Source organism: Platichthys flesus, chromosome 8 (assembly GCF_949316205.1).
Source record: "Platichthys flesus chromosome 8, fPlaFle2.1, whole genome shotgun sequence".
Lineage (NCBI taxonomy): Eukaryota > Metazoa > Chordata > Actinopteri > Pleuronectiformes > Pleuronectidae > Platichthys > Platichthys flesus.
In genome coordinates this window covers 13,340,739-13,361,396 of record NC_084952.1, presented here as the reverse complement: position 1 = coordinate 13,361,396, position 20,658 = coordinate 13,340,739, and the positions used below count along the sequence as shown (strand labels likewise).

Sequence of the window (20,658 nt, the reverse complement as noted above, 5' to 3'; positions counted from 1 at the left end):
AGCAGAATTAAAAAGAAAACACTGACAAACAAACAAAACAATTTTCTAAGATTCTAAAGGTGACATGTAAATGATCTGGACGTACAAAATAATGCATTTTTGAACAAGTCACCTGGGACTGTACTGTGTCTATGAAGCCGGAGCCAGCGGACTGTTAGCTTGGCATATCATGATGACTGGAAACAGCGAGTATGCTGAGGTCCAAACCCCCAAAACTCCATTTAACAGCACTCCTGACATTCACTGTTAACACTTATCTGCTTTATCACTGGCTATGCAAATATGCTGAGCTAACCAGCTGCTGGCTCCAGCTACGTAGTTACTGAACACATTTGATCACTCTTCTCACCGAACCCTAATCTCATGAACACAGCAGCTACACATTTCTCGTAGATTTCGCAGATCAGCGTACTGCATCAAAGCCACTCAAGTATGTCACCTCTTATACCTCATGTTTAGTGGTTGCAACATCAACGTCATGAATGCAGATTAAAGTGAAGTCAATTTTGACCAGAGTGATGAAATCCCACATTTAGATTTTCTTTTCACCTTGCAGTGCTCCTTCAGATGTACGACTGAAGTCCTGAGACACAGACACTTTTCTAATTTGCTCTACCCAGCCTCTGGAACGCGATGATGCACTGCCACAACGTTTGCCTCATTTAAATCCTAATGAGGCTGCAGTACAGACACTTCCAGAGCAGCAGGTGATGAGCTATTCTCTGCTACGACTGAATGTATCTTAGCTGGAAGTGGTTTCTTTGAATCTGATTGGGTGAAAACAAATTAAAATCTAAAGTGCAGTACCTTTATGCCGCGGGTCTTTTAAGCGAATCAAAGTAAAAAAACTATTAACAAAGTCTGCCAGTTATAAGACACAAAATGTCTTTGCTTCAAAGAGCTCTGCTTAACAGCTGCTGAGGGAATTAAGTCACTTCCCTGCAGTTTCATCTGTGCCACATTCTGTCTCTTACAGCGCCGGCACTTGTCGGCATTTTCTCTCCTGAAATATCCACCCGCCGCCTTGCCCGGGGGAAGCTTACCTTTCCCATTATGTGTGAGAAATCATTTTGTGACAGTGCAGCTCCCAGCGTACACAGCACGCAGAGGAAGTGGAGGCAAGCGAAGGGTAATCCAGAGGTCAGAGATCAAACCGAGGGAGGAGGAGGTCAAACGGAGACTACAGAGTGACATTTTCTGTTAGTGTTATTGACTAATGGGCATTTAGACTGATTAGGGAACTGCAGAAGTCCAGTCGATAGCAATATTAGCTACATATGACTTGAAGCTCAATCAAGAGTGTTTTAATGGATAAAAGGACAAAAAAAGAAAAAAGAGGATGCAGAGCAAGACTCACATCTTCCATGATTAGCTTTGCACAAACTGGACTCCCTCTCCTCCGCTCTGCCACGAGCGAGAAGAGGATTATAAGTGAGCTGCCACTGATGAGCTGAGCCTCAGCTCGGACTGGGCCCCGTCTCCTCCCAGATCTTGGGCCAACTGGGGATTTCAAAGTCCAGAAAGTTCAAAGCCTTGGACGGGGAACGTTCAAAAGAACCACAGCCGGGCACGACGGAGAGGAGGAGTAGAGGGGAGGGGGGGGGAGAGCTAGCTACTTACAGCAGCGCTCTCCCACAGTATGTAGAGGATGAGGAGACCGAAGGTGGAGGGAGGAGGGTACACCCAAGGGCAAATGCTCGTGAAAATAAACTGCGAGGCAGGTCGATGAGAGGTGCTGAGCAGGTGGAATTCTGCTGACATGTTGAAGCAAAACTGAAAGTGAGAGGCAAAGTTTTGGGTGGAGCAAATCATCAATAATACAGGACGTGGAATTGCATTGGGACTAAAATAAAACTGATGTTTTATGCCGCGGAGCACATCGCCGCTGTTGTTGTGTTCACCTCAGGGACCCAATGAGATGGGTTTTTGGTTGCATGTGGAATGTTAACAGTGCCACTGGAAACGGTGCTCACATATTCTTACACCCACACTTTTGTACTGTAGAGCGACAAAAAAGCCCAAATGCTCCGTGCGAAATGGAGCATTTAAACAAAACCACACACACAATGTAGAGAACACGCCTCTCTACACAGATACGGCCCCCCCGAAACTGCCAGTGAAGCACTTTCTCAGGTGTCCACTTCTACACAATGACATTCATTTCACACAATGAAACAGTGGAAACGCCCTCACTCCCTGGGACTGAAAACATCAGAGGTATTTCTATAATCTACAATGAGCTACAGTAGGTAAGTAAAGCAGCACGTCAACACGTAGGAGATAATCTGCACAACATTCAGTATAAGCTATTTGTAACACTTTGCTTTGCATCTGCTACTTCCAGCCTTTACCCTTTCAGAGCACCATTAATCATGTCAACGTTTATTTTAAAAGCAAGTTAAAAACAACCACAGCAGACCATAGCGTTGGACAGGCTTTATAACAAACCTAAAATAATGAAAAAGAAACATATAAACAGAGCCTACATAGAGAATACAAAAGCAATAAAACATTAAAAGATCATATATATTTGAGAATGAAAATCGAGGTCTCCAACTCAACACAGATTGAAAGCAACTGAGAAGTAGTGGGCCTTAACTAACGATGTAAACTGGTTCTGATGTGGATGGGCAAACTGTTCCAGAGAGGAGGGGCAGCCACTGCAAAAGCCTCCATCTCAGCATCAGGTCGGTCGACCTCAGTGATCGTGATGGAGTGTGAAGGTGCATCAGGTCAAAATTTTAGAATCAATATTGAGTTTGACAGCAGGCCACTGTAATGTGATCACGCTCCCCTTTTCCAATTAGAAGGCGAGCAGCTGCGTTTTTTTTAATTTATTACCGGAGACGACAGGGAGGCGACTGTTCTACGCGAGCAAACGGGGGATTACACCAATCAAACTGAGGGGTGATAAAAGCAAGAGCAACTCTCTGCCATCCATCCATAATGCAGATCCTTTAAGGGTTGTGAGGGAGGCTGGAGCCATTTCCAGCTGACATTTGGTGAGAGGTGGGGTACAGGCTGGATGGGACACCATTGAAAACAAAAAAACATTCACACTTATGATAAATTTAAAGTCTCCAATTAACCTAATCCCAATCTGCATTTGGTTGGACTGTGGGAGTAGCCAGAGAAAAGGGTTTAAACCAGTTGCAGGATGCCAACGGGTTCAAAGTGCTGTCATACTCCTCCAGCAGGTCAGATCGTGTAAAAACACACAACCTCAGTCTTCCTTTCATAACTTGAAATAGATTTATCTCTATTAGACAACGCGGCAAATTCTTACGCCTGGATCTCCACATTAAAAATTCATGTCTGGTGAGTATGTAAATTTCCTTTCCTACATTAATATGGACACAGAGTGAGGTTTTACCGCTGTTATTTTTGGTTTGGTGATCTGTGCAGATGCATTATAGAAAAGTAAAAAGAACCACAGAGCCTGTTATATTATTCCCCCGTATGCTAATTTAGCTCAAGTGTTGTGTTGGAGGAAGGAACTCCTCGGAATGATTCTGTCAGTTGGTTTATTATACCAATAACGATGCTTATTAGCAGAGTATCAGGGGTGCATGAAAACAGTTTAACCATCATAAAGCCTTAACCAGAGTGTTAACTAGTAATGAGGGGGTTCCTTTATGCCAGTAAACAATAAAAAGCCCTTCCTGATGGCTATTAGAGTTTGATAGAAGCTATCCAAAAATAACAATCCCCTTTAAATATCTAATAGTTTATTGTACAGTTTGTTAGACTGAAAACTTCTGACTTTTTCGCCCATTTTGGAAAGACTGAAGCATGTTGTGTATAACAACATTGTGTATACTGACTGATGAGTCCAAAAATGATATTAAGATAAAAAAATGTCATATCAGTTGATACCAGTAATTATGATTAATAGTCATAGTTGTTCCTTTGAGACAGATTTTGTGTCTCAGTGAAAGAGTGAATGTTGTGGGTTTAAAAATTCCTTATTAGCAAAAAATGTAGAATAATTCATAGGTTATACCTCCTCACTGTGCACACCGTTATATGAATATTAATATGTATTCAACCTTTGTTATTTGATAAAATTAAAATGATGATGAAAGTTATAATGCGATAATTATTGATATACTGTTTTCTTGCCCAGCCCTAATGTTTATGTACTTTCACTTGACCAGTAAAAGTTTGTGAGCAGCTGCTGTGTCTGGCTGCTTTAGGTCTTTAGTGATGGAATTAGCAGCAGCTAGTGCCTCTCTCTGTTCAGTCCACCCTGATTCAGCAGTCCTGCTCTTTTCGCAGAGCCTCTGAAAGCTAGGCAGCCACAGGGAATGCCAGCTCATCGACTATTGTAGCACAGCCTCCCTCCTGCTCTCCCTCTCTCTCTCTCTGCCCTTCTAGTCAGTACACCCTCCCAATTGTCCCTTTCTCTCTCTCTCTGTTTGGGATCTGTCTTTCTGTTCTACTTGCTGAACAAAAGCTGATGCGAGTGTGTATGATGCAATTGTAGCTGTACCAAAAGTTCACAGTCAACAGAAATGCACAGAGTGAACATCCCCACGGTGGGGATGGATGGATTAAAGATTTTTTGCTGTTTGGCAAACTGCAAACAAAGATATCACAACTGAAAGTTGCAGGCTGTGTATGAGACCCCCTGTGACCGGGTGGGACAATGCTCAGGAGTAAATCATCATTTCTCTTTCAATCAAAGCCTGTTAGCAGTTGTGACTTACCTTCACTATCACACAAGTCAGACAGGAAAAAAATGAGGCCAGGACATAGAAATTGTTGCTGATCGGACTTCATGCTTTGTAAAGTGGAAAGGACACGAGGAACTAACCTTGAGCTTGTCAAAGCGCTCGGTGAGCGAGGACACCTGGTGCTCTCGGTGGCGCCCCACCAGCTTGCAGAGTGCACAGATGAGCTGGTCATCCACCAGGCAGTACATGTTGACCTTCTCATTCTCATGCTCCAGACAAGTCAGGCCACGGATGTGCGTGTCTGGCACCGGCTCCACCAGGCGGTGGCTGGTGAACGGCTTCTTGTTGGGGTGTGTCGCACGCAGGCAGCGGTCACAGTACGACACCTCGCACGTCACACACGTCTTGACGGCTTCCCGCGGCGGATCCTGCTCGCAGAACTGGCAGCTGATGCGTGGATCCATTTTGGCAACGACAGCCGGGCTGTGGTTGGCGTTGGTGTGGTTCACGTGATTGGTGTGGTTGGCGTGCGGGTGGGAGTGGCTGGAAGTGGCCGGGCTGCCGCGGGCGCTGCTTCCACTCGTGCCACCACCACCGCCGCCAACCGTCCCAGCTACTGTACCGCTAATGGTGGCGGTGTAGGGCCGCTGCGGCTGCAGGCGCCGGCTCTCAGTAGGGGAGTTGGGGCCACTAAGGGAGGCCTTTTGAAAGCGGTCAATGATGTTCTGCAGCGTCACATTGCGCTTAAGGCCCTCCAGCCCGCGGTGATTCAGCGTGATGACGTAACGGCACGTTGGGCACTGAAAGGCCGAGATCGACTCGAGGGGCTTGCTGGTGGAGCAGTGGGACACCAGGATGCGGTGGGCACAGTTGAAGCAAAGACTGTGAGCACAGGGCAAGAGCAGGGGATCTTCAAATAACTCCAGGCAGATCGGGCAGGTCAGCTCAGACTCCAGTGTTTCCATCTTCAGTTAAACCAATCTGAAGGTGACATCAATTCCCACAGAAGCTGGCCAGTTACCTGCAAGAAGAGAAAAGATGTGCATCATTATTTCAGTCACTGGTTACAAATAAGTACCAGTATCTAGTGTCCATACTGAGCTGTACAGGTTCAGCAGAAATCAATCCGAACAAACATATTTCTTGTACAACCGCTTCTCAGCTGCTCGGCTTACAACTGGAGACTCGCAGCAGCCTTCAACACATGACTCTTCCTGCAGAGGCATGTGGGAAGAGGAATGACTGAACGTACAAGGAGGAAATAGAAGTTGGCTGAATAATAGGGAGGAAGCAAAAATCAATGGAGTGAACAGAAAAGCAGAGAAGAGGAGAGGAGAGACTGATGCACAGCAGCACAAGAAGAAAGAGGAAGTTGTAGAGAACAGAGAGCCTCTACATTCCTCAACACCCTGACAAACTCTTAACCTTCATTTGTTTTCACTTCCATCTTTCTCCCTCCCACTCTCCACTGACATTTTTTGTACCTCCAATGGTATATTGAGCAATAAAACCTTAACAAAAACATTTTTACCTTTCAAAGCATATTCCAGACAACACTTCCGAGCCGGACAGTGTAAACATGGCCTGAGTAAAACAGGAGAATTGATTTTCAGATCCTCCCCCTCCTTCTCCAAGACCTCCAAATCTCCGCGCCTTACAGGCTGCATATCAAACTGTCTCCTCTGGGTGGCCTTAAAACCACTGACATGAGAAATCACCAATAACTCCACCACCACACCCCATTCACCCCCTGGTCGCTGATTCACGGGCACAGGAGCGCAGTTCGCCATCTTTTAAAAGAAACAAAGCAGGGGCCGTGAAAATACAGCATTAAACCAGACAACCTCAGATAGCTGATAGTGACAATTTCATTAGGACAGGTCGAGTTTGAAAGATGGCGCCCGTCACGCAGGGTTAACTGGTGGCAGGCTGGATTCTACTTTTTATAACTCATCAGTAAAAAAACTACCTTTCACTTTTGGTACTCCGGTGAATGACCTCTTTGAAGATAAGGTCATAGAAACATAAAAATGACTTAGTTTTGAGATTACAATAAAATACAGGTGAAATAAAGAGGCCGGGAACACAGGACACCGGCAGGTTATTCCTCCGAGTCATATTTCAAAGTGAGGAGATGCTGAGCATGAAATGATAGAGCACAATGGGTGCTTGTCTATAACATTATCCAGTAGCTGATCAAACAGCCTCCTGTCTTTCCACTTAAACTCCAGGCTTCGCATTTATTACACACTACACATGTTTTTTTTCTGTCTGATTAATTTACAGTGTCAATATTTTGTTAACATTTAACCATCAATGTAAGTTTTTACTTTTGTTTTTTACCACTAAGGTTGATTTTTCCAAGTTTCGCTTCTGTCACGTAACCAACACTACATTTTGAACAGTAGTATAAGAGGAACCATTACTGCCACTGTCCAGTTATTATTATTTGCCAATTCATATTAAAAAAAAATGTCATTTGCCTTTGCTCAGTGATTCTTGTATTATGAATCTAAAAACATGTATCTTGCATTGTGTTTTAGCCTTTATCAGATAAACCTGACTCCAGATGGTAAACAGTGTTCACAAGACTTCAGCTGGGACAAGACATTTTCGTCCTCATCTGTTACATCATCATGTCAGGGAATATTGACTGAACTGTGTCATCCACAACCTATTTGTATTGTCGAGCTGTGACTCCATCCTAACATGGTCGTTCAGATGCATTCACAGGCACCATGATCTCAGGAACCAGCGCAAAGCAGCTGAACACAGGCCTGTGTAAAGTCAGAAACGAAGCTGGAAGCCTCAGAATCATTTCCACCGTCTCCTCTCTTCTGCTGCTCCAGAAACTGTGGCTCGACTCTGAGCAGTGTTCAAAGCAAACATGATTTGAGGAGCGACTAAGTGCTTGAGAAAGGCACTCAACTGAAGAAACTAGTTATGTGCATACAGAGGCTTTGTTACAAAACGCATTATCGTTAAATGAAGTGAGTAACTCCTTGCGGGCAATCATGCAGATATTACACTGATAGAAGCAAATGGGCATTGTGCTTGTCTGCAAATAAGTGTGGGTTGTGTATGAGTGTGTGTGGCTGTATCCGAGTGTGCGTTTTAGTTAGGAGAAAGTCATGCTGATGTGTGCACAAGCACATTATGCCCTCCTCCAATATTCACCCTGGCTGCTTTTTATCAGATGCTTTATGTGGTTGTTATCACACAGTCTGGCCGTGTTAGAGAAACAGACAGTTCAGTGGTGAGCTAACACACATGAAGTTCTGCTTCATCTCACCAGCGATAGGTTGGATTTATATCCACTGCAGAGGACAAGAAAATAATCAGACAAACAGGATGAGGGAGGAGGAGAGGTGACGGCAACTTTCAAGAACTGTTGATGACAGGTAAGGTCGCTGGCCCCTCGGGCTGAGTGCTCAAGGTACAAATATGATGTAATGATATGATAATAACCTTTAGCCTTTACACTGCACACAATCAATAGAATGTCCTTTTCTTTTGATCCAATGTGAAAAAATACATTATTTCATTCAGAGCGATAAAAACTCTAAATGTCTTTAGAGTAGAATAATTGAAACTACGGCTAGGACTTGATAAGATATTACAAATGACAAATTTACACACAAAAAAAAACGACGTTACAATATTCAGTGAGAATGCCTGGAATGATTGATAGCAGCTTGAGGCTGAACAACACTTTCATTCGACTGCTATCAGGGATAGAATATGTCAACGGCAGGAAACACGGCTCCTATCTATGAGGCTGAGTCACTCCAGTACACAGTGAAGGACATCAGGTCATTACAGGAACACGTGATCTTTAATCTGGGAGCAGCTAAAACGGATGCAACAAAGAACAACAGTGTATATTGTCAAACCATTCATGATCACCAGTGATGCTTGGGCTGCATTTTTCCATCTGAACCCGTCTGTGCCTGAGAGAAAACTAACCGAGCCCTTTTTTGGTGTTTAAACAGAACCCGATTCTGATATAGTTCATGTAAGCGGGAGTGACACTGTCCCTGACACACATGGGTATTGCCTGTGTCCCTGACTACAGGCATGTGCTGTGTAAATAACCATCCAAGCCAGCGTGACTGACCTGAAACTGAATATTATTTAGAAACTTTTTGTCCGAACCCGACCTGGCCCATCTGGTCTCAGTGGGTCCCGACCGTAGAGTGTAAGGAGTGTTCATTTCCTCCCACAATCCAAAAATGAAACTGAATTATCCCTGATGGGAACACCGCAATCTTGCTGAGTAGCAATCAGGTGATGGAGCTGCAGGGGCAAGATTCCATCGATACACGTACTCGGTCAATCAGGACTGGGTGTCAGCTTTCAATACAGTATTTCAACTCATTTTCAAAAAAAGTAATAAAACCAAATTCATCAGAAGAATGAACCCTTGAACAAACATCATTGTGATAAGAACTAACACAAATTACAGAAAACCAACTTTGAGCAAAATGCATTTGAGATGTACTTTGACTTTTTAAGTTTGATCCAGGTCCCATTCACTAACACGGAGGAGGTCGAATTTACGACCTACACTCCAGCCAGCCACCAGAAGGGGATCCAGACGCTCTGGCTTCACTTTATGGGGAGCTGTCATGTCGTCCATCTTTATTTAAATTCTATGATCTCAACAGGCTCTGGTCAAGTATCTACTCTACTATTCCATTTGAGAAAATAATTCTCTACAAATTCTGTCTCTCTCTATAATCAGTATCTGACAAATAAAACTGAGGGTAAAAAATAAATCACACAACTCCCACAGCTCCGTTTTTTCCCTCATAGTAACAAACCATATGTTACCAGAACAAGTATGCTGAGGAATCGTATCTGTCAAGGAAGCTAGAAGCTAGAAGCAGAATCTGAACCTTCAATTACTCAGCCGATCAAGCTGGTAGAGTGCACGGCTACTATATGCTGGATCTTTCTTTTTTACAATTCTATTATCATATTCAAACACTGAGTGAATCAGCGGCCTCAGTTAATTCCCCAGGCCAGAGCTGCCTCTGCTGATGTTAATGTGACTGAGTTTAACGGAGCATGGTGTTATAATTAACACTGAGCTTTAACTCACCATCAACAGGCCCATTAAGCTTTAGCTATGTCACTCAGGGGAAACAGTGTCGGCTGTGAGGGGAGACACTTATCACCAGCTTTGTGTTAAGATGTCTGGGTGACACTCTCCTGGACACGCGTGTTTATAAGCACAGTGATACATTTATAAAGCTTTATACAACTACTTGATTGTTTAAATTCATGCAAGACATATAATCTGTCTTGAACCATTGGTCACTGTGTTTTGTGTTACTGTCAGTATGTCATTATCATTAATGGTCTTTCATTATATTTTCTGTCTTGCTCTTTAAGTTACTTATACTTATAACTCCTCTTGACTGTGTCATCATTTCCAATCTTTTTTTTTGTCATCTGTTTTAAATGTTAGAGCAGCCCTGGACATATACAGCATTATGAATGCTAAACTTAAGGAACATCCACCACCACACTTTACAACTCCCTTGGTACAAGGTGCCATACTTGATTAAAAACATTTATAGAGTTTTATAAAGCCGATGTATGACTTTATGATTGTGTATAAAATGCATTATAGAAGTCACACACACACACACACACACACACACACACACACACACACACACACACACACACACACACACACACACACACACACACACACACACACACACACACACACACACACACACACACACACACACACACACACACACACACACACACACACACACACACACACGGCCAAAGCTGCACATTTACAAGCCACAAACTCTGTCTGTCTCTTTGTCTCTCTCGCCATTCTTGTTTAGGTGAAGTGTCCCATCTGGAAGGAGAACAGCTTGAGCTGGTGCTTCAGGGCAGAGACACACACACACACACACTGGTTTTTCTGTGTCACTCAGAGCTTTTACTGAAACAGAATGAAACATATAGGTAAAATCAAGACAGTTGACATGGCTGATGTCTCAGGAGTCTGTCTGAGAAGGAGGGTTACATAAATAATCTTCATCAGAGCACACACACACACACACACACACACACACACACACCACGCACCACCCACACACACACCACGCACCACACACCACACACCACACACACACACACACACACATTCAGTCAATTCTCATTAGCACCTGCTTTGTCCGTTTGCCTCCGACATTATATATAGGCACCTTCAAAATGTGAAGCTTAACACTGATAAAGAGAAAGCATGTTTCACTGTGCGGATGTGGAAGCTGATCTGCTGTCAGATACAGGACATGGAGTGATACTAATACATCCGACTCTGAGAAGGAGCTGCACCTGTGTGAGCTTTATAGTAGCACAGCAGTCAATCATACGTGCGCTGCCTGCTCAGGTTTGATAAGAGACTGTTTAGTAGCATTCAAGCTGTTCCATTGCTACTGAAGGTTTGTCCAAAAAATATTTTATAATCCTTAAAAATGTGTATAGCTAAAGCTGCCTGTAAATAAAAAAGAATAAGTGCTACTGATAATCTCTATTTATATAGTTTCCAACTTGTCAAATTTTATAAGCCCAATTCAATTCGACTTGAAGCACGTACAGAGCAGATCTGTACAGAGCAGATCTGTGTAGAGCCGTTCCATTACAGCAGATAAATATGGCAGCGGTAATAAATTCCCCGCCAGTTTAAGAGACTCCTGTCATTTCATAATCCTGCAAAACGTTGAAACAATAAAAGCGGCAGTTTGCTTTTAAAAGCGCAGTCCCCTGGGTACCTGGTTACATGTGTGTGAATTCACTTTGTTGACGCATGCACTAGAAGACATTTGTGGAACAGAGATGATTATCCCTGTGCAAACAATCCTCTCGTAAAAACCAGATTGCTCCCCGCTGAATTTGCACTCTAAAAATTGCCGAGCCAGAGAATAGGATCACTGTTCTAATGGGACACTTGATGATGCTAGAGCGAAGGGGCAACACAGACAAAACAAAATCGCCACACCCCGACCTCCGGACCACAGGGTATTGTTCAGCAGTTATATTTACATTTAATGGGACCATTGTCTAGAGCGCCCAGGCTCTAATTCATGCTTTCTGCTTTGTGATGGAAATCCATATTTTATTTACAATTTGTTTTTATAATACTGGATAACATTTATTGTTTTGTTTTTCTACATCTATAGAGAAAGTTATGTTTGTATTGATTCATTTGTATTAATGCTCACTGCATCAGGGTAGTTACAGACAAGTTGAACCCTCGAACATAAATCGTATGTAGTGATTCTAATCTAACATACCCCAGACAAACAAATACACAAAAAAATATTCTCATTTTTAAATCAGGATACAAAAATACTGGACTTATAATATAATTTGCTAAAACTGACTGGACATGAGAAATACATTCCTCTCAAAGTGTTCCCACTTCAAACATACAAAGGACGAGCTGAGGTGCGTCCAGAGCCACATGGTTAACATCTATCAGCGAGATTTGTTGTGTTGTGTGATAACTTCCAGGAAATGCTATAGACCTACTTCCGTGCAAGGTTTATACCGAGCATCCATCCATCCAATTCCAAATGTGTATCTTTAACTCTTACACACACATCAGGTTACCCCCACACTTCTCTGCTTTAGTTTTAAAACACTACCGCAGAGTTTCTGAACGTCTGAAACTGATGAGTTTAGAAAGACTGCTTGCCACATTGTATTTTGTCTGCCTTTTTTAGTTTGGACAGACTTTTGAAAACAACAACGCAGTCCCCAGCATTCACTTCCTGCTTCTTTTTAATCCCGATCCTAGCTAAACTTCTTGGTGTCTCCACTTATATAAAGGGGACACCGTGCTGGTTTGAAACCCAGTGTGCTCTGGTACAGCAGTTGTTTGCTAGAGGTGTGTGAAAGGCCAGCTGCATGGTATCCATCAGGTTGATTCTCCACAGTTGTATGGGACTAAACAAAGACAGATGCTATTCACCGGACAAGCCCAGCCGCCAGTCTGTGACCTCCATCTGTTGTTATGCGGCGAGCATTCCTCGCATGACTCCGAGCGGGGCAAAAGGTTAAAGATGGAAGTAACAAATGAACGGATTTGTGAAACGGTAAAACATTACTGATTGAAATTTGCTGGCCTGGAAGAAATCTCAAAAATGAAGCTTGACATTTTCATGGAGCAGTGAGGATGTAGACACATGGCTCCACCAGACAGTAGGGATTGATTTCTCTCTCTCCGACTTGCACTCGAAAAAAAGAGGGAGCTTTCATTCATGACTTTATGGGGAAACTAAACACCACGTCTGCAGCCGGCGCGTGTCCCTCCACAGAGAAAGGCTGTCCTGTCTGAGCAATGATGGTAAATCTGACACAGTTTGCCGTGAGCCACATACTAATCACGGGTGCACACATTAAAAGACCTAATGAAAACAGCCTCGTGTAGCACGGCTCTATGGACACTTTCATTAGTGACCCGCATCCAAACATGGCCATTCACCCTAATCACCTTAGCAGAGCCTTTCAACCTAAATGAACTGGGACATTGTTCGAGTGGATTCAGTGGAACTCAGCTGCTAAGTGGATTGGAAAACTGACATTTTTTGGAGCTCAATTCATTTTAGCAGTTGGGGGTTAAAAATACTCACAAGCATAGAAGACGCATGTCAAGACCAGGGACCACTGAGTTTGTCCAGACCAAACTATACTGGTATTCACATGTATGGTTTTGGAAAAAAAGAAATTGGGCTGATCCAACGTTCTAGTCGACCAGAACACACACACACATACACACACACACACACACACACGCAGACGCAGATACACCTACAGTGTGTGATTATATAAGTGGGATCTAGCAACGCTTTACACTTGTTGTGTTATATTTCCATGCGGATGTCGACAGGAGCAGTGTGTCTCACTGCAGCTACTTCACAGGATAAAAAGGAATATGTTATCACACAGGAAGCTGGTTTCATTCGGTCCACCCTCATCATTCTTCCTGTCCTTCACCTTTTTCCTATCTCCTTCCCCTTCTCTCTTCTCTTCCTGCCTCCCTCTTCCCCAGTCTTCCCTTTCTCTTTCCTGTTCCCCCCCCCCTTTCTCTCTCTCTTTCCCTGCAGAGAGACCTCAGGGCGGGCTGGTTTCATCGAACATGTGATTCCTATTCATAGAATGTAAACAGTAATGCAGCCAAGCTGGTGTTTCCATTTCACATTCAGTGCAGTCGGAGCAGACAGGCTTAAGTTTAACCCCCCCCTGCCACACTGTGGACGCTTCCTATTACTAACCCAATTTCAAAATAAATCTAGAGTCCGTTAGTTGCACTCGGACACATCTGAAGGTATTATGTGGCTTCCATCTTATATCATGTTTGTCTCATCCATTTAGACTAACCCTAACCCTGTTTTTAGAGGAAAATGTTTTCATTAAAGTGGGCACGTCTGCTAACACTGCCTTCCATTGATTTACAATTTATTCATATCTCTCAACTCTTGAAACACAGGGGAGCACCGGTTGTGTTTATCTCAACTGTATGTGGACCAGCATGTTTCTCTTCTAACATATATTTAAATGTGACTCTGAGTGCTGCTACTATGCCCCACTTCTATATTAAATTAGCTTTGCTGGTGAATTTGTGTTTGCTTGGATTGTTTCTCTCTGTCACTTAAATATATAGTGCATCTCTTATGGCGATAGGCAATAGTTTGTGCAGTGCTGTGCTCCTTCACATGACCACTGTTTGCTTTTTATCTATCTTTTATTATCTAATAATTCCATAAATCTGTCTGGCCCAGCTACTGCAGGTCACTTCCAAAGTTTCAGAAAGATAGCTGCATCCGCCATTACCACCCACACCAAACAGACATGTTTACAACAGGCCCTGCACTACTATGTTTAAATGCTGAATTGTCAGTGCTACACGTCTGCCCCTGTCTTGTTCCTGTGGCTGCAGCTGTGTGCATGATAACAAACACCCACACTCGTTCTCAAAGGCCGTGTTTGTCTCGTGTGGGTTTATTTTACCGTCTGTCAACTGTGCTGATGAGGGCTCTGATGCAAGTAACGGAAAATAAAATAAACAGTCAATTCATGTCAAGCGCGAGGCCAGAGCCAGATTTGCTAATTGGTTTAATGCATTTATACATGAAAGCAAAATGAAATGAGATTTTTCACAGGCTTGTGACAGGGAGCAGAGCTCACCTCCCCTCCTCTGCCCTCCACTTAATACTCGCTCCTGTTACGGCTTGGCAGCCAGTGGGTAATAATGTTAATAACGTCAGACGTCGTCTCATGAGCTCTGCGAGGCTCTTCGGCTGCGGTGCAGAGCCTTATCAGGCCTCAACACAATGCTGTGTGGTGATGATGCCCCTGCCTCACTTCACGCCGCCTCCATTATTCATGTGCATTTGCCCAGGTGAGAGCAAATCCAGGATCAGAAGTTGGCAGAGCAGCTTATTAGATATTTAGTCGTGGCTGAGCGTGCTGGAGCAACAAAAGTATAAAAAGACAAGGAGAACAGAGGCACCAGCTTGAAGCCCAGTGGCTCGAGTTTAGGTTGTAAACTGCTGCTCTCTCAGGCTGGTCACAGACTCTGGGCAAAGTACAGTGTATTTCATCTATTCCGATTCAGGTGATTTTCTGAGACAAGCTAATCTGACCTGGATAAAATGCTAGTTCAAAACAAAAAGGAACAAGTGGAGATGTATCCACAATCAGCAAGAAACAGGTTTCTTTTTTACATTCTAATCATTCTCTTTCTCAATCTGCACAGTTTAGCTTGCTTTACTCCCATGAAAGTGAGATATACCCCCCCCCCCCCCCCCCTCGACTTGGCTGCTGAATTGTATGACTAAGTTTACTGTCATAGACATTGACATTTTCAAAGCCAGCTCATTTTGTCCAAGAGCTACAACACTGACTGTGACAAATCTGCACTGACGTTTAGTTTTTGGAGGAAAACGTTTCCCCGACAAGAAAGGGATGAAACTAAAACAATGAAAAATAAGAGGCACGCGCAGCGGAATGTAAAAAAAAAGAAAAGAAAATGGCATAGTCTCGCCTCGCAAGAAAACGAGCTTGGATTTGTTGACAGTTGACACCAATTCAGCCGCAATTTTTCTACATTTTCATCTGAATGTTTGTGTATATATGCGCACAGGAAGACAGTGCCAAGTTAATGGCTTACTTTATATTGACATTTTCTATAAATATGCAAATTTACTCCACATCCACGTGAAAAAGCAATCTATGCACCATATAAGCACCACTTTCAGCTCCCGAAGAGAGGATCTTTTCAGCAGGAAATTGCCTTCCCTGCCCCCAACAACCCTACACCTATATCTCACTGGACTGTCAAGAAAACAATAGATTGACAATATTTTCCTGAAAAGTTTTCCAATTGCAAAATAAAAACTGTTGAAACCTTTAAAGGCAAAGAGTCAACGAGAGATGGCCTTGGTGGCAAATGTGTGTGGGTCCTTGGGTATTAGTGTGCGTGCTACACCCTGTACCAATGCCGTTTCCTAAATCCGCCTACGCTGGCAGCTGGGGTTCAATCTTCCAAAGTGTCAGCGCAGAGTGCCTGCCGAGGGAAATACCTTTATACAGCTGATGAAAAAGATATTACAGATGAAAGGCTTGCTGGAATTGTCCCGTCTGAATCGTCGGCAAAACCCCGTCACACAGTCAGAGCAGCTAACTTCGTTTTGGGGATCACTTCTTCTTCCCAAATTAACTGTGTGAACTGACAAAATGAAGTCAACTATTTAATATTTCAGACCCTTGATGGACTTTCTGCCCCGGCGCTGTGCAACCTCCCTGCTCCACCTCCCGCAGCTTGTTGTGCTGGCACTCGAGTCCAGACGAACCCAGGCTGCAGTTAGCCGTAAGCAAAGGGAAAGTTCTCATTACCGATAAATTATACCGAACTGCTCGGAGCCGTCAGCAGCGAGAGGAGGATGCTTGACCAAAAGCTATTAAATACCAGCTTTCTTGCTCTTTAAGAAAAGCATTCACCTTGGGTCAGAGTCTGCAACACAGTACGTCCAGGAGGACCATTCGCTACTTCAACTGTAGTAGATGGTGGCATTAATAAAGCAGGAGGTGTTACTAGGCTGTTCAGTTATTCATGGTGACCCTCCATCGAGAAGACAGAGGAGAGAGGAAGAGAGGAGCATATAAAAAATACAAAGGTAAACTAAAGGAGATGGAGAAACACGGTGAGGTCAAGAGAGATCGGCTCAAAAATAGCTCACACACCCCGAGAGAAAAAAGTAAAAAAGGTATTAAAGACGGGGGGGGGGGGGAGCGTGAGGGAGTGAGGAGGAGAGAGGAGGTGGCAGAGGGGGTTCCTGTCCTCTATCTTGCTCTCTTGCTCTACAAAGTCAGAGGCTTCTATTTATACAGCAATGTAATGTTTGGCATTTCCTTTGAGGGGGGACGTGTATGAGCCATTGTTTTTCTTGGCTGCCGTTCGATTGGCTCAGCAGGCTCCGCGTGCTGAAAGGTCGGCGGCTTTACAGCTCTATCTGTTTCGATCAGCTTCATGCGATCGCTGATAAACAAATCATTAGTGCCTCCATCGAAATGGGAAATCTTATTATCGTACAACAGCTATTTCCTCCCTTGTGAGACATGTTGGAAGCTGCTGTTGTGTACTTTCTGGGGGGAAAGGCGACCGCAGCGCAACACAGAGGCAGACATGAGGCTGCTCATTACAGCCGCGGCAACAATGACGTCTCTATGACACGCAGCACAAAGAAAAACAATCATTTGTGGTGAAGGGCTGTCACAGCTAACTTAGGGAAAACTTCACTGACTAAGAGGGAAACACAGGGGGATTTTTTCCAAAGTCACAGAAAAGGAAAAGCACTTCTAGTGATGAATTATGTGAAGGTAGAGAAGGTTAGGAAAAGTGTCTTTCTGCTTTTAAAGACCATAATGAATTCAATCTCAGACCTTTGTCAAGTCCCACAGACATGTGAAGCCCCACAACTGAAGATGAGGTTCCAGTAGAGAACTCGGGAACAGCCACAATTTCTCGCGAACTACAGGCAGATTTATTTTAATGTCAAAACAATTAAGACCAACCTAATATTAGTTAATGTAGAAGAAAAGTACTCATTTTGAGAATAATGTTGTACTATCAGACCAATAAAGTCATAATTTATGAGAAAAGTGATAACATTACAAAAAAAGATCATTAAAAAAAGAGTGTTCCTCCAGTCTATGTGGATCTTTCTTAACAGAAGTAAAAATGCACTTTAATAATTATATTGTCCTTTTACAGGCAATAAATGCTGGGAATACAATTTTGACTTTAATTCTCTTCACAGTTCAATATTATTTTCAAAACTGAAATTATTTTCTCATAACGTTATAACTTAAAGTGTTCTGATACTCTTATACTAGTAAGTTACAGAATTTTTTTTAAGGCCTTAAATTCAGATGGCTTAAATTGTCAATGTTTTAAAGACCCTGGATCCAAAATACCCCTCCCCTCCCCCTCGCTGCAGCTCAACTGAAACCGACACAAATCAATAGCTTGTTTGTTAAACAATAGCTGCCCAACATTGCCGGCCTTTTAAAAATAGCCGGTCTCTGGGGGAGGTGCAAAACCAGAGAGAATAATTGTGAAGGTTAACAATGCCTGCTGTTATATCAATATTGGACTGAACCAATGGCTTAGAGACAGAAAAAAAAGAAGCTCAGGTCAAGCGCTTTTCGCCCGAGAACTCCCACTCCTATTAATGACTGGTCTGGATAAAACTTCAGAAGAGCAATTGAACATTTTAAGGAATTGATACTCTTACAATATGAACCTTCAGCAAGAACTGACACATGATCCATGTTTAGCAGAGGGGAAGAAATCTGATATCAACTAACAATTGAAGAAAAGAGCAGCTTTCAGAGACGTGCGCCTCAAAATACCTGCTGAGCGAATGAGTGTGTGTGTGATAAAGTGTGCATGTGAGTGCATGAGTCAGTCGAGGAACGAGCTTCTTTTTGCCGCCTCTCTCCTCATGACTTTGTCTTTGCTCTCTGCTCCGTTCATCTTTTTTTCTTCACACACCTCCTGCTGCCGACTCCTACCTGCTCGATCCATCTCTTTAAACTTATTCCTCCATTTTCCAGTGACCCATCCCTCTATTTTTATCCCCACTGCCTCCTGGCCTGTGCTGGCAACAGAAATGTATTAAATGGACCAGAAAATAAAGAGAGTGATGGTTAATAACGGGTGTATATGCTTGTTGGTTTGACTTTAAGCAAGATTACGTGGATGCAGATCTGAGTAAACATTGTACGTTTTTCAACATTCCCCTTGACTTCTCAGTATAATAATGGATCTTGATACAGCAAATCAAGCGTACTGATAAATTCAAACAAAAGTCATCATCTAGTTATCGCTGGGAATTGTCGGAGGCAAGTCCTCTTACTTCACGTCCTCAGACAATCCATGCAATGTTAAAAATCCATAAACCTGAAAACACAGCTGCACAACACTCCGCTCACACGCCCTGCTGTTTGACTCCACATGTGCAGTGTTTGCCCGTGGGTCACACTCCCTGGCAGAGCTCCACACCTTCACAACCTCTAAGGCTCCTGCATCCCCCCCCCGAGAGAGGAGGTGTGGTGCACTCTACCCAACAGAGAGCTTTCTGGCCCGGGCGGCGTGACGCCAGACCTGGGCTCTGATCCCAGGCTCCTGGTGCCATCAGCTGAGATCATGGGAAGCACGTGTGTTGCTGCAGGAGCGGACACAGGCAGCTGGCTGTTAACTAGCGTGGTGGGAGGTTGGCTGCCTCCTCGGCTCAGCTGCTGCCGTTGGGCTGGAGTGGAAAAAAAGCGGCTCTCGCTTCCTGGATTCTCAGGATTAAGACCCAAGTGGTTGGAGTTTTTGGAGATTTGCACGCTTCAGATGTCGAGGTCAAGCTAAGGTCACAATCACTCCTACAGCTGGAAGTCTACTGTTCAGTCCAAACTATAATATGCATGTTTTCTGAGAAAGTGAGCACTGTTTTCAAAATAAGAGGACCCAGAGATGCCTGATCATAGCATTACAATCCTTACATGTAGATGAAGCTTTTTCAAAGCTTGTACTGCAGGATTTTAAGCCACAAGTATTTATTTTTATATTTTTGTGACACATTTCATTGAGAGTGCGGCTCGGGCTCTGTCCAAACCCTACCTGATCCCAAGAGAGGATAACCCAAGACAGTCCCAAACCCAATGGTCGTTCCTTTTTTGGGGTGCGAACCTGAATAAACTTTTAAGGTTAATGTGTTTTAAAACGTGGTGACCCAGTTATTTCAATTGTATTGTATTTGGCTGCAACGCTGCTTACCCCTGAAACTCCAAAAATGTTTTGTGGACTCAGACACTTCATCCACCCCTCCATAGGCATAGTGGTGAGTAGATAATGAGAATTATAATTTGTGGGTGAACTATCCTTTTAACGCCTCAGAATTTGAATCAAGTTCTTCAAAATCTCCTTGTGAAGACAGTTTCAAAAGACAAGAATATTCTTGTGGCCAATGAGACAGTCAAATGGGGTTCAATGTGGAGAGCTCTGTGGCTAATTTAGTTTCAAATGGCACCACTCTCAGGGCAATAGACTCCAGCTAAAGCTGGGGCAGTGGCAGACTATTAGATTTGAACCTCATGGGGCTTCCAGTGCAAACTGATGCTGTGTAAGGTTATTGAAACTCTCAGGACATTCACCCTCTGGCCCTCTGGAGTTCAGCCAGCGAACCTTTAATGTAGTAAAGACGTGTAAACAAGTACCTGTCGCTTGTGACAGATCTTTCTATGTTTGTAATCTGCAGCGCACATGTTGCACCAGAACATTTATTTGCTTAACTGGAACAGAGTGTGTAATCTGTCATCCACGTAGGCAACACTTGTGCACATCACACTGTCGTTAATGTCAGTGGAATAGGTTGTCACATCTGTTCGATGA

The 20,658-nt window shown here is 43.5% G+C and overlaps 1 protein-coding gene across 3 annotated transcripts in view; it reads right to left on the bottom strand.

The window, feature by feature from the left end:
* mid2 (midline 2) overlaps nt 1-20,658 on the bottom strand; it is a 112,181-nt gene that overhangs the window by 66,433 nt on the left and 25,090 nt on the right. For all 3 annotated transcript variants that reach the window (XM_062394125.1, XM_062394124.1, XM_062394126.1), the window contains one exon: nt 4,817-5,697. In XM_062394125.1, the coding sequence (XP_062250109.1) occupies nt 4,817-5,641 (825 nt within the window). In that variant the 5' untranslated portion in view covers nt 5,642-5,697. The remainder of the gene's footprint in view (nt 1-4,816; nt 5,698-20,658) is intronic.